This window comes from Columba livia, chromosome 19, assembly GCF_036013475.1.
Source record: "Columba livia isolate bColLiv1 breed racing homer chromosome 19, bColLiv1.pat.W.v2, whole genome shotgun sequence".
NCBI classification, from domain to species: Eukaryota; Metazoa; Chordata; class Aves; order Columbiformes; family Columbidae; genus Columba; species Columba livia.
The window spans coordinates 7,787,895-7,811,543 of record NC_088620.1 but is presented as its reverse complement, the minus strand read 5'-3'; the positions used below and the strand labels follow the sequence as shown (position 1 = coordinate 7,811,543).

The 23,649-nt window shown below is 46.4% G+C and overlaps 1 protein-coding gene across 3 annotated transcripts in view; it reads left to right on the top strand.

Annotated features, from left to right (window-relative positions):
* Window positions 1-18,062, top strand: part of PAPPA (pappalysin 1) — a 174,609-nt gene extending 156,547 nt beyond the window's left edge. Inside the window, exons 20-24 of one of the 3 annotated variants that reach the window (XM_065035947.1) lie at window positions 1,425-1,496; window positions 5,106-5,204; window positions 17,226-17,329; window positions 17,745-17,827; window positions 17,947-18,062. In XM_065035947.1, coding sequence (XP_064892019.1) covers window positions 1,425-1,496; window positions 5,106-5,204; window positions 17,226-17,329; window positions 17,745-17,802 — 333 coding nt within the window. In that variant the 3' untranslated portion in view covers window positions 17,803-17,827; window positions 17,947-18,062. Of the gene's footprint in view, window positions 1-1,424; window positions 1,497-5,105; window positions 5,205-17,225; window positions 17,686-17,744 lie in introns of those variants that run through there. The other 2 variants (XM_065035946.1, XM_005498388.4) reach the window with 2 other exon arrangements.
* Window positions 18,063-23,649: the final 5,587 nt, after the last annotated feature.

Sequence of the window (23,649 nt, the reverse complement as noted above, 5' to 3'; positions counted from 1 at the left end):
CTTCTTTTACTCTCCCTCCTCCCGCTCTATTGACTGGCCTTGTTTATTTTGAAACCCAGAAAAATTCCCTTTCTTTTTCCTCCAAAGTGCAATAAACAGAAGAGGGAAAAAAAAAAAAAAAAAAAAAGAGAGAATCTCAGCATTTGTGGCAGGCAACAGCCTGGAAATCTCCAGCTGTCTGTCAAGAGCGCACTGAGGGAACGTCTGACACCGCAGGGCCCCCGCACCTTGCAGCCTTCCTCCCGGGGAATAAACAACGTCCCCCCCTCACCCGACCGCTGCTCAGCTCATACAGACGGGCCCTGTTGCGAGGCAGGTGGGGCAAGCTGGGCTTGACTAATAGTGGAAAATCCGAGAGCATCGGAAAGATAAACAGCCCAAGTCAGATAGTATAAAAGTCCTTTTTCTAGCACACGCCAGGTAAGCCTCAAATGACAGAAACTGTAAAAACATGCTGAGGTTCCTCTGCAGATGGATTAAATTAGCCCTCAAATAAACAGGGGAAGGGATGGCTCGCTTGTTGGGTCTTCCCAAATTTTAATCTTTTCCTTCCCCAGGCCTCCATCCAACCCCGACCCTTGTCTTGGGGTGAGTCCCTACGTGTTTGTCTTGCCCAACAGTTCATTGTAGTGTTCCATCCATGGACGATAACCCAAAATGAACATCCTGGTGAAAGGACGGCAGTCCTATCTCCTAGACCTCCATGGTACTGAATCACCATCTCTGTTGACTGGTTGAACTTTTCATCCACTCTTAAAGTTTCCATGTCTACAGGCAAACAGTGGCTGTCTTGGGTGTGTCATCATTGAGTAGCCTGGTCATCATTCTTACCCAAATTTAGGCACTACAACTTTTTTCTTCGAGAAAATCTGCAAACAGAGTTGGTACAGAAATTATTATAAAGCTCATAAAATGTAGCAGATGATGCTGTCCTATCTGGGGGTTATTCTGGAGGTGTGTGGTGGGAGGTACTTTTATTTAAGATGGTGCAAAAATTTATCTGAATGTCCACCTTTAGCTGTTACCATCTTCAAGAAACACAGGTATGATGGGTAGTGAAAGACAGGAATGTTTTGCAGCACCAAAGAAATGCCCAAAATGTCCCCCTGCTACTCAAGAGCAAGACAGTGGACCTGTGCCTTTGCTTTTACCTGCCATGTTCCCCCACCATGAGTGAAATATTGGACATGACATTTTAGGAGAACCTTAAATATTATTTTAATCTCAAATGTTCTGTTATTGCAAGTGTCAAGTCCAACACTTCTTGTAAATACCTGGAGGACAGCCAGGTCCTGAGAACACAAGAGGTGTTAGGAGCTGAACTTCATTGGTTAAGTACAGGAGAGACATAGGAGCCAGCACACTGACTTTCTGTACACTGATTTCTTTGTCTTAACCTGTTCTTTTTCCCTTCTTCTCTCCAGAGCATTGTCTGCACAGCGGGACTCAAGTGGTACCCTCATCCTTCCCTGATTCATTGTGTCAAAGGCTGCGAGGTGAGCTTTACCTTAGCTCAGCTGGTCCGTGCTTTCTCTCCTAAATGTGATGGTAATAGTCACTGCAGTTACGTGGGCTGCAAATGCTGTTTTTCAAGTGAGGCAAACAGGCTTTTGTCCTGGCTATGCTATCAAACTGGTCTCCATCGGGTCTGACAATCAATGGTGAAATTGGTGGTTTTCCTAGACTGACGGGTGGGTGACTCTCAAAGGAGTTTTAAACGATCGAGTAGCTCAACAATATTGATAGACTGTCAGAATTTCCCAGAATCTGGGAATTTCTGGGAAGTTGCAAAAACCTTCATTGTTTCCCCTTGATTTAAACTTCTTAGCATAGGACCAATTCTTTCCAAGGCCAGCCGGGCTTTGGGCATTGGTGTGTGCAGGTAAAGTTCAGGAAAGCCAGAGGCAGAAATGATGCCACCAGGTGGACAGCACAGCTGGACAGTGAGCAAATCACACATTGCTCACTGTCCACCTCTGTCTGCACCAGAAAAAAAAATCAGAAAAATGCAGCTACATTTCAGCTGTGACAGATTTTTTAAGTCTTTCGTATTATTTGAAAAAAACCCCACAATTATCATGAAGGATGTTGTTTCCGCTGGCAACAGTCTTTGAAAAACCTGAGAAGTCTTACGATGCTTTCAGTGGTTAAATGGGACTGGAGCACCTCTCCCTGGGTCATGGCGCTCATGCAGGTTCTTGAGCATCTCACCCACGTCAAGAAGTCAATCCCTGTGATACCTCTGTAGGGCTGGGAAGCTTCATGCGTCTTTTAGCCATAGGGTAGCTCACAGGCAGAGAGATAAATGGCTGATGTGGTTACATGGATGGGCAGTGGAAAAGTTGTGTCTTGACCCCCCATCTCTTGACTTTCTGCAGCACTCACTGTGCTCTCAGCACCAAGTAACTCAATTTTACAAGTGCATTGAAGTTATTTGCCTGAAGTAGCAGAACATGGCACAGAATTCCTAAATCTGACACGAAACTCTAGACCGCATTGCTGCACGATGTGATTTGTCTTGAAGTGAAAGACAGGTTTCCTTCGCATACAAATGCTGGGCCCAAGAGGGTAATAACTCTCCAACAATGTGGTAGTTTCTGTCTAGTTGTTCCCTAAATGAAAAGCATTCTGCTGTCAGTGCTTTGAATGTCAGAAACCATCTCACACGTTGCATTCATGCAGGCTGGCTGGGCGCCCCTATTCTCCAAAGAGAGCTAAAATCACATCCCGTGACCATTAAGAAATGCCATTCAGGTGCTGATGCACCATTGGGTGTCCATTCTCCTGCTGTTTGAGGACAGTTGTTACTGAAGCAAACTTTGCCATGAGGTCATAATTTACCAGAAGCCATTATTCCCGACATGCTTTTTCTCAGCATTTTCTTCGCTTCCATCATTGTTAATTGCCAGACCCCTCGGCATCAACAGGAACTTTCTCCTTTTCATCATTCACTCAGCGGTGTCACTGCATTGCAATCTATCATCTTGGAAGGCTTTGCCCAGACAATTGATAATGGCCTTTAGCGTCACTTTTAGAGCATGATGCTTCCAGGATCCATGAACTGGGCCGGAGCTTGTTCCCTGGTCTTAAGATTTCAGAAGAAATGCCATCTTCACTAAGCCTTTTTTCGTGACTACAGAAACAGGGACTAATAAGTCAGTAGGTCAATAATACTGGGCCATTAAGCTGATACCATCCCTCATATATTAATAGCCATAGCATCAGGAAGGGTTCCCTAAACAGAAAGCTGTGAGTGGGGCATTGTTTTGCTCTTGGCGATCACAGTGGTAATCCAGACTGCTGCTGCAATGTGATTTTTTGTCGCTCCCTAGTGGCAGGAATAGAGGTTTATGAGTCAACCCCCTACTTCTCAGTAGCTAATTTAGGTGTTTCAGTAGAAAACTGGTCCCCCTGGACTACCTATATGGTCCTTCAAAAATATAGGAGCACTAAGATATGCATGAAGAGCTATGGAGACCTCACCTCCACAGCCAAGCCTCCAAGGTCTCCCAAATGAGAACTTCGGTACCAAATCAGAATACATGTAATTTGTCCTAGTTGTCTTCTCCAAAGAGGAGAAGAATGCACAGCAGTACAAGTAAAAGGCAAATTCTTCCACGAGTTTATTTTACAGATTTTCCAGTGTTCATAGGTGTAAGGTACAGGCATAGGCATGGAAAATTAAGGACAAGTCTGTCTTGACAAGCAGGCACAGCCAGGCAATGCAACAGAAATGTGGAGAAGTCTACAAAATTTCCTGGGAGGTTGGGCAAAGTTCACGTTTTTCAGTATGACCAGGTTGGCATAAAAATATCTCTCTCTGTCTATGTATAAATAATTCTCTTTTAACTCTTAGCATATTAATTAAATTGAAAGGGAATTTGCATGTCAAAGTCTTTGCCTGTATAAAATAGGTCAATCTCTGTGGAAGTCAATGGCATTAAGACAGTTTACAGGGATAGGAGCCTCACCCTGTAACTCTGATTTCCTTATCAGCATTTGTAGTATTTGCGTGTAGCTAAACAAGTGACGCGCAGTGAGACAGTCACCTCCTGGAAATCCTGCTCTGGAACGATATTGCCATCATTGCCTGGATTTCCTAGACCATGATAGAAATATCTAAATGTGCAAAACATCAGCAGTGCAAGCCAGTGTCTGCACCACTCCATGGGATCCATTTCAATACTGATGAGCATGGCCATGGCTCTGCTTTGGGAGAGCAGGGCAAGATCTCATGGCTGGTTCCTCAGGTCCCTGTCATCAGGGAAACTCTGGTACTTCAGATACTTCAAAATCCTCCCAGGAAACCTCCACGAGCTTCTCCACCCACTCTGCAATGATGCCTCCTTGTAGGAAAGGTCCTGGTTTGTTTTTCTCACTTCAGGATAAATTAGTTTTCCAAAGAGCAAATAAAATGGGAATGGCCCCATAAGCTTGTGCATGTAACAAGTGTTACAGGGATATGACTGTGCTCTCTGCAGGGCATCCTTTATTCTGACTTTTCTGAATAATTGCTGTTATCCAGCTCTGAGATGTGGAGCAGAGGGAGATTAAGTGTCATGGCCAAGGTCACATGTAGTCATTGCTGGTCGGAGAACAAGAGCACACGGTCCCTGTGCGGAGCTCAGACCACTTCCATTTCTCTTTGTGATATGTTTTGTGCCCTCAATGCTGACACTTGTTGCATAGTCAAGAGAGCTGTGGTGAAAAGTACAGCTATTAAAAGCAAGCCAGTTTTGCTGCTATACATAACTCCTTCTTATCCCACATAGTTTTGGAAGGTTAGCTTAAAATTATCAAAAGGTGCCACAATTTTAGATGCCTTGATGCTGTCTCTGGGCTTACTCAGATTAATATTCCTGAAGCATCATCTTATGTGGGATGTGAAAAGCCAACAAGGGCTCATTTTCATTCCAACTAATGTCCTTTTTTTTTCTGTCTGCTTTGAAAGGAGAGGGGAATAATTATCTCTTGCATTTCAGGGCAGTTGGTAATGTAACAAACTATATGGCTTCTTCAAGTCTTTGTGTTTTTCTTCTGACATATTGTTACATGTTTTATCTTTGTCCATGTTCTCAGTTGTCTTCTGCTTTTGCCTTTTTCAGCCTTTCATGGGGGACAACTACTGTGACTCGATCAACAACCGAGCCTTCTGCAACTATGATGGTGGGGACTGCTGTGCCTCAACAGTCAAGACCAAAAAGGTAGGGATGCGCTTTCCTCTTTGCACTGGGAATTACTTGGTGAGTGCTGCTTTGGGCCTGGAAAAATTCTATTTTTGCTGGAATCGGAGTGGTTCAATGTCTCAATAGGGCCTCAGTCCAAGCACCAGTTCACCAGAGGCACTGTGTTCTTGTTGGGTCATTTTGAAGTTCTCTCTTGATGCGTTTCCCATCATAACCTGGCTTATACCTGTGCAAGGCAGGTTCTTAAATAAAGTAGTTCGAGGAATTCATTCATTCTTATGGTAAATAAACCCTGGGTTGTCTATAGGCAAAGGCTGGCTCCCTCCAAAACCCTGGGGCATGTTCATCAGAAAAGCTGCACCTGCAGCTCAGGAGACCTTCACACACAAACACTGAGAAGGGGATATTTACCTGTCCTGGTGTCCACGCTCAGTGCTCCAAAGGGAAACCAAAGGTTAGGGGTCATTAAGAAAATAACAGAGAGCAAAAGGGAAGTGTTGTTGTAGGTCTGTATTTGGGTACGTGTTTACCCACATGTGTATGGCTCGCTGGCCACCTCATCTCCAAAAGGATGGAGTGGGACAGAGAGGGGAGTGGGGCTGGGCAGAGATGTGAAATGTCTTCTGCACAAAGACCACAGAGACTAGGATCTGCAAATCTTGCAAAAGAGACAGTGGGCATGGTTAGTGGCAGAGATTTATAAAAGCATTATTTAATGCATGGAGAATGTTGGAGAAAATAAAATCTACTGTTTCTTATCACACAGCAATGAGGGGGTGAATGGTAATTACCGGGAAGCAGGATTCAAACAAGTGAAAGAAAGAGCTTTTTCACACGATGGGCGTTGGAATGATAGGATGCATTGCCACAGAGTATTATTAGGAACAAAAATATATTTGCAGTCAAAAAGAAAATAGGCATGTTTGTGGAGGTTATCTCTGTTAGTGGCTGTTAAACATTGCGATCAGGATGCAGAACATCTAAACCATGTCAATGCTTGTGCCCAGGGAAGGATCCCTCCACACATCTCCCTGCTTTTATGCTTCTTTAACACTCATTTCTGGCTCTGTTAGAGTCAGTGACTGAGGCGATGGAGCTTGTGGTTTGAAGCAGTGCAACACCTCGTGTGTTTCTAACCAGGATAGATTTTGAACTTGTTTCCCAAAAAAAAGGAAAGAAAATTTTAGCCTCTGCCATGTGAGATTTTTACTTTATCCTCAAGATGTGAGTGTAGATGAGAATGGAAATCCAGCTATGTTAAGTATCTGATACACATTAATAAATGACAAAACTTGAAGGAGCTTGGGCTCAGCATAAGACATTTTCCATTTCACTCACGTGAGAATGAAGGTTCTCTCTGCCACAGCCAAGGGACTGAGCACCTCTCTGCAGGGAACAGCCCCTCTGAGACAGCTTTGGCTGGAGGCATCTTTTCCTTGGTTCAGCCAAAGATCTCCTCCCAGTACAGTGCTGCGGATTGTCTCTGGCTCAACTGGGAACACTGGGGAAAGAAGTGGATGTGTCTTGGCAAGTGGAAGGAGTTCATTTCTGCACCGGGGAAGAACTGAGGGAAGAGGTAGTTTTCCTAAATGTGCTTTTTTGGACAAATTTCCCCCGGTATTGCTGTATTTCTTTTGCGAGTGTCCCTGCCAGCCACCTGCTGGGAGGGAAGTGCAGGCAGGTGAGCTTCTCTGTTCCCCAAAGGTGGAGCAGGGCATGGAGCGCCCGTATGGGGCTCCTTGCTGAGAAACTACCGCAGAGACAAGAAGGGTGACAGGCTGCAGCTCATCTTCAGTGTTGTCTCCAAGAAGAGATTCCTATCTCTGGCTGATTTTCCACCGAGGAGCAGCCCAAGGGCAGGCATAGTTTGCTCATTAGCTTCTGCTGGGAGGGCAGAGCTGGTAGTACCCAGTAGCTCAGCATGGTGTAGGTCTTCTCCTCCTCTAACAGCCTGCCTGGTAAACTTTATCTCACTCCTCCAGGCTTGAGAGCAAGGGATGAAAGATCCCAAGAGATGCCAGAGGAATGGAAGTGAGGTGGCTGGGATGGGACCGACCCAAACCAGCCCCATCAAGACAGGAACTAAGGGCACAACGCATTGCTGGGGTGGGGACAGGACTGAAACACAAGGGATGTGAGTGTTGAATGAAGGGGGAGAGGGGTAGGATTAAGGTTTGGGAGCAGAATTTATTGCTGGGCAGGGAGTTGAGACAGAGTGGGATCCGCACGGAGTCGTGAGGGCATAGCCACCAGGCGAGTATCTGCTGCTTCACTGCCACCCAGAAACGAAGCGACCACCCAAGAGGGGGAAAGAGTTTTGTAGCCCAGTTACTGGTTTCTGTGCTAAAAGTGCCCAGTGCAAAGGGCAAGTGGCTCAGAGACAGGCAGCTGGTCACACGTCTGATGCCTTTCCCCTATGGAAAGGGAGGTCTTGTAGCTTTTTGGACATAAGTCTGCTTTTACTGACTTCATTGGGAGCTGTACCTTAGTGACCAGGGGAATTACACTTGCTTTAGTTTGTACTGTAGAAACCTCCATCCTAGAGATCACACGGTTTGAGGGCTGAACCACAGAGCCCATCCCGCTTCCAAAAACTTCTTCTCTCTCCCAAAACACCAACAACATCCCAGGAGCTGAACAAGGCGCGCGGGAGGAGTGAGAAAACCACCTTCTCCTTGGGCCTTCCATGCCAAAAGCAAGATGCTAAGCCCTGCTTTATTACACTTATAGGGTAAAAGGGGGAATAATAACCCAGCCAGTGGGGCCGTGGCGTCAAAACCAAAGAGGTGGCTCTGCCTGCAGAGCGGCCGCCGGCACCTGCGGCTGCAGCCGTGGGGCCGCGGGTCTCAGCTCGGTGAGTTATTTTCCCGTCTGAAGCCTTTGACTGGGACCAGATTTCAGGGCAGGCTGTTCAAATACAGCCCTGCCTTTGAAGAGGTTTATGAGTGGAGCGTTACAGGAGATATTCCAAAGGGAAAAACAATGAAAGGTGAGAGAAAAGGGAGCTGAATAAAAATACTCCGCATACCAAATCCTTCCAGCACAGTTTGCCACCTACTTAAAAAGGCACAGTTTTAAAATACACATTGGGTGTAAAAGCCAGAAACCTGGAGGAGACATAGGGAGGGGCGAGTCCGCCTCTGTTAATTCCAATACCAGATGAGGTTGTATTTTCATAGGGTTGTAGAAAGAGCAAGACACATGAAAGAGAGTGCTGTGCTCCTTTTCTTTCAGGGTTACATACTATGTGGCAGAAGTGTCAGTCTTTTAAAGCCCCTGCAAGTTTACCCATAAATGTCTAACATTTATGCAACACCTGTTTTTCTCCCAAAATGTCACAGGACATTTTACAAGCTTTAGATTTATCATCTTTTCACTTTTGCAGCCATTGCTGAGGTGACACATGGTTCACATTTAACAGAACATAGCAACTCCACACGTTATTTTAGGAAAGGGCTGAAGATTAACATTGCATCTTGTGAAGATTCAGGAGTTAACAGTCGAGTAAGAGCTGGCTTAAGATCTTTAATGTCCACAAACTGTCAAGACTTTAGTTTCAGTGCAATCCCACTACCCTCCCAAAAGCACTTCCAGCTACACACAATGCTGTGAATGAGGCTGCCTGAAAGCAAAACTGTTCAATCCATATTCACCCTAATTCTGAGTCCTCTTACTTAACATGAGATTTTGCACACTCCTGTTTAGTTGCCCTGAAAATGCACAAGAGAATTCCACCACAGCATTCGCTTAGGCGATGTTTTTTCCCTTTGCATTTGAGCATTAGCAGCAAATGACCTTGTGCATTTCTGCAGAGAGGGGGGAACAGAGCGGTGTGACTTATCTGACCAACCGCCGACTAATCAGCACTGCTGCTTAGATAGGAAATAATGAGTATTTGCCCTGCACTATTCACAATCAGGCTAGAGAGCTTAAAAGAAATCGTTAAAGACCTCTTTTGAATGCTACAAATGGCAGCGAATAAATTCAGTCATATTCTGGGCATAAATTCGAGGCAACTGCAGTCAGCAAGCGGGAAAAAAGAGACATTCGTCAGCTTAATTATTTGTTGTGCGCTAATTGAGCAGCGTGGCCCCGCAGCGGGCGAGAAGCCAGGGCTGGCGCAGGGACGGTGCCACCCAAGGAAGGAAGGGCACGGGTCCTGGGGTGCCCGATGTCACAGCCCCGGGCAGGGGGCTGCAGGGGGAGCCAGGGCTGGGGCAGAGGACGGGGCTGCACTGCTCGCTGCTCGCCCTGTGCATGACCCAGGAGCAGCTTTGAGAGACAGGAAGGCCGTTGCCGGCCAACCTCCAAGGGAGAGAAAGCTTCTGTTGTGTATCTGGAGGGGATAAAGTCTTCCGTGAAGGACAAAGCAAAATCCCATCTCCTTTTAATCTTCCTCCCCTCCTGACCCAGCACAGGTCGCCAGCTCCCTTCTGCCTGGCTGCTCTAGGAAGTTGCTTCTTGCTTTGTATCCTGCCACAGATAAAAGAAGACACTATTTTTTAAACTATATTAAATACGTGACGCTGCTAAAGTGAGAAAAATAAATAACCTGGGCATAACTGGCTGTCTCTGGGCCGCCTGCAAGGAACTCCTGGGGTGTGTGGCATTGCAGGGACAGAGGATCTGGCTATTTCTTTCTGATTCGTTTCAGGAAATCTTCTTTCAAGTCACTGCTCTTCATTTCTTTTTCTCTTCCCCTTCCCTTTCACAAGTTTTGCCTGGACAAGGCTGTCTAGAAGGGCCTTGGAGAAATCAGAAGTGTCTCTCTTTAGGCTCTGCTTATGTACTTTGTTCCGGACCCAGATCGCAGGTTTGCTTAGTTGAAGATCCTGCAGCCCAGTCCCTGCAAATTTACATACACAGAATTTACTGTTTTAAAATTCTCCTAACTTAATAATTTGAAAGGGCAAACTTTAATCTGTCTTTCCTCTCTGCCTTTCCTTTTCATCACATAAGGAGTAAAGCTACTGCTCCCGTGAGAAAAACCTGTCTCATTCAGTTATCACTTGGGTTTTCCCTCAATGACTTTGCCCCACAGCACTTAGGAAAGAAAAAGAAAAACAGTCCGGGCAAAAATTCCCATCTCAAATGCCGCCCCTTCAGCCTCTTGACATTTCTGTCCAACACCTTGGAGAGGAAAACCAGCAAGTGCCTCGGCGGAAAACAAATGAGGACTTGCAGTAGATACAGGACTGTGTGGGATTCATCCAAAGCTTTGCTTATCTACAAGATAGGTAAGTTATCAAAACCTCTTCAGAGACTTTATGGCCGAGAATTCAAGGCCTAAAGAAAGGAGCTTTGAACTGAGGGGCTAATGCTGGCTCCAGCAGGGATTTCCAAAGACTCCCTGTCTCCCTGGGAAGGGGAGTCTGCTGGACTCCTACCCCTAAGAAAACTGAAGTAACCACTTCTCAGCATTTTGGAGAAATAACTGCCTTCTCCCAGCTCTCTTAACTGCAGCACAGACCTGTCTTAGGGAATCTCAGGTCTTGCTCCATTGGCAGAATGTGATTTTGAGGCAGTTCATACAATTACCAGTCTAAGTGACCCTCCCTGGCTGAGGAAATTTCTGCTTCTCAAGAAGAACTGATGTTCCTGCCATGATGCTCCCAACAACTTGAACGTCCCCAACTGGGTGTGTTTGTCATCTCTGTAATTAGCTGGCTAGATATAATGAATGGTGGGGGAGCAGGGAGGAAGGAAGGACAGACGGACGCAACGTAGAGTATTGCTTCATGTTGCTGAGCGCTGCTGCGGGCTCCGAGCGTGATGGGTCACCCAGGTGTGTGGGTGAACTCACCCATGAGCTGCTGGTCGCAGTCATGTGAGGTGCATTTTCAGTCATGGTTGGTTGGGACAGAAGCTTATTTTGGGGCTCAGAGCTTGGTTTCGTAATCGTTCAGGGAGGTTTCCAGGCAGGGTTAAATTAAAAGCAGTGATGGTAGTAGCACATGTTGCCTATCCTGAGAGAACGTTCTTGGCTTCAGAGACGTGGGGCTTCCCACAACATACGGCGTTCCCAGGGGACGTGCTGGTGGAGGGTGTTTGCTTTGCTATCCGACCTCACTTCATTAGCAAGTGTTACAAAAAACAGCGAACAAACCTTCCCTGCTCCACCGCCAGCTATTTGGCCTCTGGGTGGTCTGGCTCCTATTAAATCTTTGGTGATTATTTAGACTAATTACATTCATGTTTGCACAATCAGTAGCACGAGGGTAGGAAGTGCAGCTGATTGCTGAGCGACTGAGCTCTGTGTGGTTTGGCAAAGGGGCTCCCCCGTCCCCCGACGCGGGGATCTGCGTGGGCTGGGCTTTCCCGGGGATCCCCGCTGGCTTTGGGCCATCCTGCTTCCACCCATTCTGGTGAGGCTGCTCCCGATTTATACCCAACGGAGAGAGAGGAGCATCTGGTGGGTTCAGCTGAGCTCACGTCTTGTTACACCAGGCTTGCTGGCTTCAGTGAGGGAAAAGCCCAGCTTATGCGAGGCAGTTAGCAAAAATTCAAGCCTTTAAAACTGTTATATGTTGCATGAAAAGGAGGTTTCCTGCAACCTTCATCTTCGCCTTTCCCAGGCCCTCGGGAGCCATGCCCTAGGTGTGAACCTGCATACCAGCCACCGGAGTCAAAAGGGGCTCACTCTTGTTCCCTTATCTCAAAACAGCCCTGGTGACCTAAATGCTGAAAACCACTGAGAAGACTCTTACAAGATGCATTTTTGTCCCACAAGGGCCTTGTCAGAGAACAAAATACTCCCCGTTGTTTGAGCCACGAGGGTCTGGGGAGGCGCAGGGCCGCAACACTCAGCATGGGCTGCCAGGCTTATCTGGACACGCCGCGCTTGCCCGCAGGGCCTCTGTGTGCAGCGGGGCCTTCGGATTTCCAGCGAGGCTTGTCTGGGAGATTTCGCAAACACTTCAGGGCTGAGCTCTAACAACAGGCTGTTTCCCAGCACCTTGCAGCCCTCTTCCTCTGCCTCCCCCTGCCTCCAACCTGAGCACTTCCCTGGGTCTGATCCTGCCTGTGCTGGTGCTGCTGTGAACCAGCCCCACGTGCGCTGGGTGGGAGGTACGACCCGGTCAACCTGATATGAGCCTCTGTAAGGGATGAGCTCCAACCCTTTGCCGAACTGTTTCCCATCCCTCCCTGTACCTGTCTGGGATTTCTCCTGTCAACATTCCTGCCGGTTCCCTGTAGACTGGCCTTTCTCAACAGGGATCTGTCTTGGGATGTCACCAGCCTCTTTAGATAGGTGCCGTGTAGCGAGGATTTGTGGCCTCTCATTCATTTCATGACCTGGATCCTAATTCTGCACCCGGCCATTGTATTGTTGTCTTTGTTCCCATAGTCAGGAACATGGCATCAAGGACAGATGCTACCCTGTTTCCAAGAGGGAGCTTGGGTTTTATCCAAGGTCTCATCACCTGGCATGGGAGAGGATGCTTAGGCCTCCCTTACCTTTGTGGAGAATGGAATCATAGAATCCTTTTGGTTGGAAAAGACCTTTAAGATCATCGTGTCAAACTGTTAACACTGGTATTAAACCATGTCCCTAAGAACCTCATCTCTGTGTCTGTTCAACGCCTCCAGGGATGGTGACTCCACCACTGCCCTGGGCAGCCTGTTCCAATGCCTGACAGCCCTTTTCAGGAAGAACTTATTCCCAATATCCAATCTAAACCTCCCCTGATGCAACTTGAGGCCATTTCCTCTCATCCTTGTTTCTTGAGAAGTATGGATTCACACACTGTGCCGCATGGGTGGTGAGTTGGTCAGGGTGGAGGTATCTCAGATCTCCTGTGGTTACACCCCAGATGTTGGTTCTAGCCTCCTGCCTGGCACATAAGCCTACACCTGCTGCAATTGCTCCTGTAGGTTCAGAGCAAGGAGTGTTGTACAGTCCATGCTCCTGGGGTGAGAAATGTGGCTTAGGTTCTGTCCCTTTTCCCTTGAAGATAGATAGGTCCGTGGTTCAGGTGTGACCCATGCTGTGACTCAGTTCTAGATCAGACCCAGGATATGTGTATTTGGGGGGGGGTGTGTAGGCATGCAGAGCTGTGTTCTTCAGTTGTGCCTTTTTAAACCTATTTGATTTAGTCGGAGGGGACCATACCCTGCATTACTTCAGCAAATTACCAAGCCAGGCCCCAGGCTTAATTTTTACTTTTTTCTCCCTTCCCTCATAGATATTAACCAGGTTTTCTGCAAGGGGAGATAGATGTAGGTGAAATGCAGGACTTGGCAAGTAGAAGGAAGAAGAGCCCATTCTTTAACACTGGCTTTAAAATGGGTATATCTGGAAATTTCAATACAGGTCATATATCCTGTTAATGAGCTGTGCTTTCACAGACCTCTTTAAAAAGAAAAGCAGCAGTTAATCTTTGAGTATGTATATCTGGGCTCCACACCTAAATGGGCTATCATTCAGAAAAAGGTTCAGCATTTATTATTTCTAGCACATCCAGCAGCTTTATTCATGCCCCTATACTCCAGAGCTATGACTGCACCAGTCCAGGGCAGCAGACAGTCCTTCTTCTAAAGGGGTTTTATGGTTTCTCTGAGTTGGTTCCTTGTGACAATCCTACTAGATGCTGTGTGCATGTTTTATTCTCTAAATACCTTTGGAAATCAAGTCCTAGGGGAACTCAAATGTGTATTTCTTGTAGATGTTGTTTAAAGTGGAAACCCTGTATTACTGCTAAGTGTTTGGAGGGTTTTGTCTTGTGCAGTATGACTGTGGCTGGGCTCATTACCCATAGCTGCCTTTTCACATAATAGAAAACTGATCTCTGGAGCTCACTGCCCTAAGACAAAACAATTCATCTATCATCTGGACAATAGCACTGTAAAAATCAAATTGCATTTAAAAAAAAACTCTGTAAGGGACATAAAGTGAATAAGGCTAATCTGATCAGGAAGAAACCCTCTTATACTCGGGCTCCCCACTGCTGTGACTGCTGCTGAGCCATGAAACTGGCCCGGAGAGAAATCTCCTGCTCTTCTGTCCATGACTGCTGTTAGGAGAGCGGAGGGTTTCTAGGGGACAACACAAGGCAAGAGATTTCTTTTATTTCTTCTCTAGTGGCCCCCTCTTTCGAGAAACTGGCTGCAATCTCATAGAGATCCAGTCTCTTTGGTTGCTCTGGTGCTGAGCACACATGGTGATTGGAAAGAAAGTGAAGCGGGGTACTCAGAAGCAGAAAAAGGAGTAGAGGGAATGAAAATGTAGATAGCTTCACGGCAACATCAAACTCATGCCAGTTGGAGTTTCTAAGGCTGCTGTTTAGATTGGATATTGGGAACAATTTCTTCCCCAAAGGGCTGTGGGGCATTGGAACAGGCTGCCCAGGGCAGTGGTGGAGTCACCATCCCTGGAGGGGTTGGACAGATGGAGATGAGGTTCTCAGGGATATGGGGCAGTGCCAGGGATGAGTTAACAGTTGGACTCAATGGTCTTGAGGGTCTTTTCCAACCAAAATGATTCTGTGATTCTATGATTCTATTTCAGCACAGCCCACAGAGTAGTAGGTTAACAGAACGTGAGCTGGTGGTTTGGATACACAGTTGTGCTGAGCTTTCACTCTTGGCTCTGATGTTCCTCCAAGTGAAATGGCAGAATTTTTGGGATTTCGGTGCCTGCACCACGTTTCACTGCCCCACTGGTGCAGGGACAGCAGCAGAGGTGAAGCGCAGCAGGATGTCACTTTACTGAAATGCCTGAGTTGCGTCTGTGGTTGTCCTGGGTACCATGCAAAATGTGTGTCCACCTTCTCTGTGAGCCTGTCTCTCCTTTGAACGCAGGGGCCATGTAATTGCCTTTGTTAGACTGTTACAGACGAACACAACGAATTCAGCCAGGAAGAGGGAAAAGCTTGATCAAGACAAATGAAAGCATCAGGTTCCCAGGTCTTGCCTCCAACCAGTAGCTTTGTTGTACAACAGGAAAGATTTTTAAGTCAAAATCATCGCCAAATCCAGGTTGAACTGAATGATTCAGGATAAAAAATAAAAATAGGCGAAAACTCCAGACATATTTAGATGTTTTGTTTGAGCGTTTTCTAACTGAAATAAGTTTTTATTCCCAGATATAACTTTTGCTCTGAAATAATCTTTTTTGTTTGTATGTCTTGGAGGGAAAGGTCAAACCTGAACTATAGCATAGAGTCTAAACCAAAATGTTTTCTTCTACGATTAACAAAAATGTCTTTTTTTAAAAAAAAAAAACAAGCTTCTCTTTTTTCCTTTCCAGTGTTTTAATTCAGTCATTAAACAATCCGTCCTAAGCCTCCTCCCCAAACCCCATTGTTTGCAGACTTCTCTGCTTTCCTGTCTAAGAATATTCATAACAGTGTGATATGAGACAGTCCTGCTCTGGCTGGCTTCTGTTGGATCAAGTGACCCTTAAGCTCCTATTGTTTTCTGCAGTTTATGAACTTCTTTAGTTTCCAATTATTTGAATTAATTTGCTTTTAACTTTTTGGACTTTCTCTTCTCTTTGCAACCTTGAGATTTGCACAGTTGTAGAGTCAGATTATTCAGTGGTTGGTTATTTAGCTTGTAAGTCACTAAGGCCATGGCTTGATGAAGAGTCACCACCCTATTCTACCTGGAGGGTCATGTCTTCTGGGAATGAAGTCAAGGGCAAGAGGAGGAGGCTCTCTAAACTCTGATTTGGTTTTGAGCATTGGCTGTTTAATGACTTTGTCAGCATGTCCCTGCCTTAGGCTCCCCCATTGTGAAATGAAGATCCATAGCCCTGTATCCCGCTCTTGTGTGCGTCAGGAGAAAGGCACGCTGGAGATGGACACGCAGGGACATGTATGGAAGGCTGATGTTGAAATGACAGCTATGTGTTCACGCACAGCGCTTGGTCCACATTCCTGGATTATATGCAGGGAACAGGCAGACCTGGGCTTCATAGCCTCCAGAAAAGTACTTATGAAAGAGAGCAAAAATGTGGCAGCGAAGCCAAGGGAAGCAGACGGAGCGCGCGCCTGCAGCCCTTGCCGGGAACGTTTGAACAGGTTGTGGCTCTGTCTTGGAAGGAGGGTAAAGGAGGGGAATGATGTCATTTTCTCAGCCTGTGCAGATGGGAGAAATTATTTGGAATTCACTTCAGGGCAAGCGAGACACTGTTCCATTGCCACCCCCTTTTCTTTATGTAAATACTATGATGCAATAGGCCAAAATCAAATCCTGCTAGCCAGGCACTGCAGGGTATTGTTTCAGCTCCTTCCCACCCTTCTCCAGAGAGATCACGCACAGATGACAGATCAGGCACATAGCAGTCTCTCACTTGCATTCCTTTGCTGTTCCGCTGTGCCCATTAGCTGCATCTCTTGACCTTTAATACAACAGGTATCTAGAGAAGTCTCTCTGCTGTATTGCAGCTTCACTGATCTGCTGGGGAGTGTTTGGTTCAGTTCCTGCCCTGAGGAACTGAAACCAAGAACATTCATAGAATCACAGAACAGTTTGGTTGAAGGGACCTTCCCAGCTCACCCAGTGCCCCCCCTGCTATGAGCAGGGACATCTTCACCAGCTCAGGTTGCTCAGAGCCCCGTCCAGCCTGGCCTGGGATGTCTCCAGGGATGGTTCATCCACCACCTCTCTGGCCAACCTGGGCCAGGCTCTCACCACCCTCAGGGGCAACAATTTTTTCCTCATGTCCAGCCTGAACCTCCCCTCTTTCATTTTAAAACCAACACCCCTGTTCTATTGTAATAGACCCTGCTAAAAAGTCTGTCCCCGTCTTTCTTGTAGTTGAATGGCTGTGTTCACGTGCCTGATGTGAAGGGAGTATCTGCTGACCAGTAACTGCATGAGTTGAACAGGCTCTTCTTTACACTTTTTACAGCCTCTCATGGACAGGTAGCTCACCTGAGGCCTCAGTGCACCACCAGCACAGAAAAACAAAACAAACCACAGGTGAAAGCTGCAGCTGATCTCTGAAGATATCACTCCAGAGGTCTTGTTTGTTCACGGTACTGTAGGTGCATTCTGTCCTTCACATCTTTGTGTTTTTTGTTTCCTTCCCAGGTTACTCCCTTCCCTATGTCCTGTGACCTACAAGGAGAGTGTGCTTGCCGGGACCCCAATGCCCAAGAGCACAATCAGAAGGACCTCCGTGGCTTCAGTCTTGGGTAATGCCGAGCGACGTGGAATGGAGTACCACACTGCTCAAGGCAGGCTAGGAGAGACACCACATCCCTTTTGGTATCGTTTTTAACATTTAGCTGCTCAACTGGATGGCATTTCTGCACCAGGGACCCTTAGAATTCAACCAGTCTGCCTTTAATTTTTGTCCAAGGAGAACTCAAAGTAGGGGTTTATGTATTAACTATATCTTAAATAGTGATGACAAGAAACAAACAACCAAGAGTCAAGTCGAGAAGACTTTCATGTATCAAAACAGCATGTTATGCCCACCTAATTTGAACAGTTCATATCTAGATTCAAGGCGAGAAACAAGCTATTTATGTATACATATTTATAGAAATAAGTAGAGAAAGAGAGAAAGAGTGAGAGATCAACGCAAAAACACTTTCCCCTCTCCAGCACTCACAACTCAGACCGTTCATGGAAGAGGCTGTGCTCTTGGAGGACTCCAAGCTGAGCCTTTTCTGATGCTGAATGCCAAGGTATTGCATGCTCGGGGCACTGAGGTTGGGGTGGGATCTCCACAGGGCTGTGCCTCTTGGCAAGTGACTTGTCAGACGCCCAGCCAGCACGAGACGTGGGATGTATCTGCTCCTCACAGGAACGCTACTTCCCAGCCAGGGAACTCAGCAGACTGCAGTGGCCTTTCTGTACAGCTCCTGCTTCTCCCCCTGCCCTCAAAAAGCCAACAGAAAGCCTCCCTTGTAGCCTGCCTGCAAGCTGCAGGGCCGTTTCTGTGGGCAGGTGGGCCCATGGTGGAGTCAGGGACTCTTAAGGACTGGCATCGAGGAACGTGGATGATTGCTTCTGAGGAGCAGAGAGGGTAACTCGCGCCCACATTTGTCATTTGAGCATGTCTGCTGCTGCTACTCCTGCTGCTATGTCCCATACAACTAGTTTCTTTACTGTGTCAGGACAGGGTGAAAAACAACCCCATGCAACCAAACAGTCTGCCTTAAAGCTTATCTACAACCTGCCTTTTCAAACCCTCTGGTCTCTTCCTCAGCATTGGGGCAAGAAAACAGGACACCAGCCAGCTAAAGGAATCTGCTTTCTGGTCTCCACCCAGCTAAGTGGTTCTCTAGACCTTCTTCACCTGCCTTCCACGGTGGTCGATATCTAACAACTGCTTCATGCTCCTGTTTTCCCAGGAGAAGGGGAGAAGAGAAGGCAGCACATGCTATGGGGAAAGGACCGCAGGAGACAGTATTAGAATTTTGGCCATATTTGTCAGTATTAAGCTGCCAGGCCAGTGGGTCAGATACTTTTGATAGACCAGGAGCTTAGCTGCTTGTGATCTTCCAGAAGGAAGGGCATTAGCTGCAGCAGACCTCATACTTCCCTGTTGTATAATATAGCTCCATCCTCCTGTTTCAGCCCAGGGGAGCACGTTGTTGTGCCAGACACCTGGGGACTCATTTCATTGTAGGGTTTGAGTCACTGAGGTGCCCAGTGCATCTAGTGCTGCTGCTACAACCCGTCCCATGTAAATCCCAATGTGGCTTGGGCTTGTCTCCTGCTACTTCAGGCTCCTGCTCAAAGAACACACATCCAAAAGAGCATCCATGCAAGTGTTGAGTCTGTCTTGGGACTCTCCTGACTTGTACAATCTACTGGGTACAGATAGGTTGGAAAGGTTTTTTTCCTACTCCTGTTTGATTCAATGTTTAGGCACTGGAGAAAGGCAGAAAGGTAAATGGGGGGCAGGGAGGGGTTCATTTAGTTCATGGAGATGGATATAAAAATGGATAGGAGAACTAGAAATGGCAAACTGTCAAAGTTGTAGGTGCGAGGAGCCAGGCTCTTGTCACCCACTGTTGGGGTTGTTCCTCTTGGAATAAACCAGAGATGAATCTCAAGAGCTGAAATGTAGAGGTGATTGTCATAAGAAGGTGAGGAGCTCTCGGTTGGGAACCTTCTAGTTGTTCCTTGAGAAGGCCTGGCCACGGGCGCTGTGGGGATGGACAGGAAAGCAAGGTGCAGTGGGATCAGGGCTCCTTCCATGGAGCGAGGCTGAACGTCCTCAGTGTAGAGAGCAGTGGCAAACCTTCTGCTTTTGCCCCTTGCCACCTAATTAACAACAGAAGTAAGCAAATGTGAATAGGTTGCTTCCTTCTGGTCCCTTCATCGTCCCCTTTTGTGTTGGCAGTTTGTTCATGTGCCATCCAGCCCATTGGAAGAGCTCACAACCTCAACAGCCTTTGGGACTGCTGATGCATCATGTCCTCAATGCCTGAGGCATCTCGACATGATCTCCCCCCTCAATCCCACGGGGGTTTCACCCTAGCAGGAGCCTCAGCTCAGGTCCTGCGTGCATCCTGATGGCAGCTCAGTTTGTAAAATCCCCTTCTCAGCACAGAGGAGATTTTCCATTTGCTTTTCCCACCGTGGACATTATCCAGGAGAGACAGATCTGTACAAGCATTATTGCCACTTGCTGCTGTGGGTTCGTGGGAGCTCAGGACCTGCTGAGCTCCTCTGCCCAGCCAGGGCAGCCTCTGCTCTCTGGGTTTGAGTCCTTCTCAGCTCTAGGGTGACTGTGGCCTCTCGCCAGCACAGCCTGACACCTCAGCATCACTCCTGCAGCCCAGGGGTGACCCAACTCCTGTTCCCACGGGCAGGCTTTCCTTGCTGCTATTTTATTTGTTTTTTTTCTAGTTGCCACGTTGGCACTGTCCACCTCCTCCAACAGGGCTGACAGAACCAGGAGCAGAAGTGCTGCTCTGAATAATGTTAAATGCAATAGCTTTTTTTCCTCTGTTGGGCAAAGATTGCTTTGGGGCAAAGCATTGCCCTCCTCATTTCAGGTGCTGGACTGTGCTCTCAGGGGGTGTGGAGAAGTGAGCTCTGGGGCATGGTCACCTGCCCAGCTCCTGTCCCCTGCACCCCCACCCTGGGGCAAGGCCACCCCTCCACTGTAAGAGCCTTGAATGCCCAGTAGAGTCCCTAGGAAAGACCCTCCATGACTGGTGGCCATCGAGTGGGAGGTGAGTGAGACATTACTCACCACCTCCACCCACCGAGCCGGTGGTGTAGGACATCAACCAAGAACCTTGGGGGAACAGGAGAAGGTGCTTATGGTGATGAAATTTAGCTGCTCATAAAGTTCAGGTCACATTAGTGCCAAGATCTTCTCTGTCACAGACAGTGAGCCAAGGCTGAACCCTACCTGGGGCCACCACCAGCTGGTGGCCACGGCCAACAGGTGGGAAAGCTGGAGCAGAAAGCGGTGAATGGTGCGTGGTGGGGTGGGAAACTCCGATCAGCTGCTACCCCTCTCCCTCCTCACCCTCTCGCAGATGGGCTGAGCTGGTGTCCTCCTGCTTTTCTTGCATCTTCTGCTGTCCCCCCCACCCCCAGGCTGAGAAAGGAGGATGGCACCAGAGGACTCTTGGAGTCGGGTTCCAGCTACCTCCCTTACGGTTTCGGTGTCACTTGGTTGTAACTGTCGGTTTGTTCTAGGTTTTACCTGTGTTTAAGAAAAAAACAAAGAAAAAAAAAAAATTAAAAAAAAGAAGGAAAAAAAAGAAAGCCCAATAGCCAACAAGAGTTTCTTGCTGCAACTGATTCAAGTGGGGGAAAAAAATAACAAGCGAGGCTTTACAGAGAGGAAGAAAAGAAAAAAAAAAAAAAAGAAAAAGAAAAAAAAAAAGACAAAAAAAGGAGAAAAGAAAACCCGCATAATCCAAATCCAAGAAGAGCGAAGCCTGTTTTTGTGTGCTTGAAAGGAAAACACTGCCAGCTAAGTAGAGAGCTAGATACGTAAGTGTAGATTTCCCTAGAAGTACCGTGAGGTTTTATAACATTGTCTGGTTTTGTTTTCCTTGCGCTTTGTGATAAGTCCAGGAATTACGGTTAAGGTATTTTTTTCCCCGATATATTGTTGTTTGTGCAGGAGGGAGGGGGGAAGGGTGGAGTTTGTTATTATTTTTTTTTTTCCAGATTATTTTTTTAAAGTGTGTATTTGTGCTTATTTTTTACGTTATCCGACTGTACATACGCATTTAACCAGTATTTCACTGTGCTCTAATTACTGCACTCGGAAGCACTGCACAGTCTGAATCCAGAGAGGCTGGAGTGATGTGGGGAAGGAGGGATCTGCTCCAGGAGCAGACGGGCGATTCCTGGCAGCGGGAAGCGGGTGCCCAACATCCCCTTCCTGACATTTCCATTTGAGGCCAAGCTAGATTTGGGGATGGGGTGAAGGCTGGGATGCTCAAAGGGGGTTTCCAAGTTGGCCATTTGGCCTTTGAACTTCTTTTTTGATGCTGTAGAAATTCCCAGCCTTTCGGTAGCGTCTTGCCCTCCCCTGTCCGATGCCTGGATGCCCCAGTGAGAGTTAATGGGCATGTTGGCATCACTGGGAGAGGAATGTCTGCATGGCTTAGACACGCTCTGGGTATCTTCATGGTTGTGGGCCCCATTTTGGTCTCAGTGGTGCAACTGAGATGATTTGCTTTGCTTATCTTCCATGTCATCTGGGGAAAGCCAGGGGACAAGGAGGTGCCAGTACCTCCAGCTGACCTCACGTGTTGGGCACGCTGGAGTCCTGGGGACAGTCCCCTTCCCACCGGAGGACCTTGACCACAGAGTTCAATCGGGGCATGACCAAAACATCAGTAAGAGCAGGTTCAGGTGGCTCAAGATGTATTTCATTGGAGCTATGGTCAATTTGGGTGATAGGGGTTTGGTGTTGGGCTGTTCCTGCCACCCACAGAGCTGGTGTTCAAAACCCCAGTCGTTTTAGTGGGAGCAAAGTGGGGCTTCAAGTTCTGTTTGTGTCTTAGTTTGTCAAACTGAATTTTCCCATTTTTGCCTGATCTATACATCCAAGATTCATTAAGACTAATAGTCGCTTCCTCTGAGGCCAGAAACAAGACCCTGCGTTGGCTTCAGGTGTCAGATAAGGAGTCTTGGTGCTACACGTTGGTGGTGTTCGTCCTGTTAGATGGAGATGCGGAGCTAATGAGTCCAAGTTGTCTTTGGTTCCCATTCTGCTTTGGTTTTGGTCTTTTGTTTTGGTTTGGTTTGGTTTTTTTTCATTCATTCGGTGAGGCCACAATTCAGCCACCAGTTTCCATCTTCTGAGTGCGAAGAACCAGGGCTTTAACGAAAACATTTCACCAGCAATTCAAGAGGGAATTGGAACCATTGCGGAGTTTGCATTGTACGGCCTCTGTAATTACTTACCTGTCTGCAGATGAGAGGCTGAATTTTGCTCCCGTCAAGTCAACAAGGGTTTTTGTTGTTGTTGTTGACTTCACTGGGAGCAGGATTGAGCCGTACTATATATATAAATATATATAAATATATATATATGATATATATATAATATTATATGTGTAATATTATATATATATATCAGTGTAATATTTACAAATAAAACTGTGATCTCGTCTAGAGAAAAATGTATTCATATTACCAACTGCTCTTCCATATTTATGTATCATATTGTATCTTTTTATTATTGTTATAATTATTATGTTTATTATGGTTATTATTATTATTATTATGGAATCTTTCTTGGCACCTTTTGGAAGCCACGTCAACCAATACTCCAATGAAGTGCTGAGGATCTATTTTCACAAGAATTCTACTGGTCTACTGTATAAAAGAAAAAAGAAAAAAAAAAGAAACAAGCAAAATACAGTTCAACCCTTAATTCTGTACCTCACGCCTGTACGTTTGCTGCTCCGATTTTGGGTTTTATTTTGCGTTCGTTTGTTTTTAACGGATCTAATTTAAGTCTCCAAGCAATATATAAAGATGTAAATAGTAAAGCTTATTTATTAAGATTGTCATCTTTTTTAATTTATATTTACACAGTTGTTCATCTAATTTATTTTTTTTTCAATACAGTTTTTAACAGTTGTCCTTTTTTTTGGTTCATGAGGTTTTTTTAAATCATTTTCACAGAATTTCTTTATACAGGTTTTTCTCTTTCATTTAATAAACAACAACTTCCTCTGGTCTTTCAAAAACAGGTCATGTTTCACTCAAAAAAAAGTTATGTCAGATTCATCAGAAATATTTTGCCATTGTTGATTCCTATACCCTAAAGTTCTATATTATATAAATATATAAAACCTTGTATGCTTAAATATTTAACTGTGTGATTTTGTATATATCTTCATACACATGCTCACACACATATGAGGGTTAATGTCCCCAGATGTTGGGAGAACAGAGAATCAGAAACACAAACAATATAAGCTTGTATTAAAGAGTTCTGAACTGGATCACTTGGTTTTGCCGTGTCTCTTTGCTTTCGGTCGAGCATCACCGGTCCCCTGGGGCGGTGAGT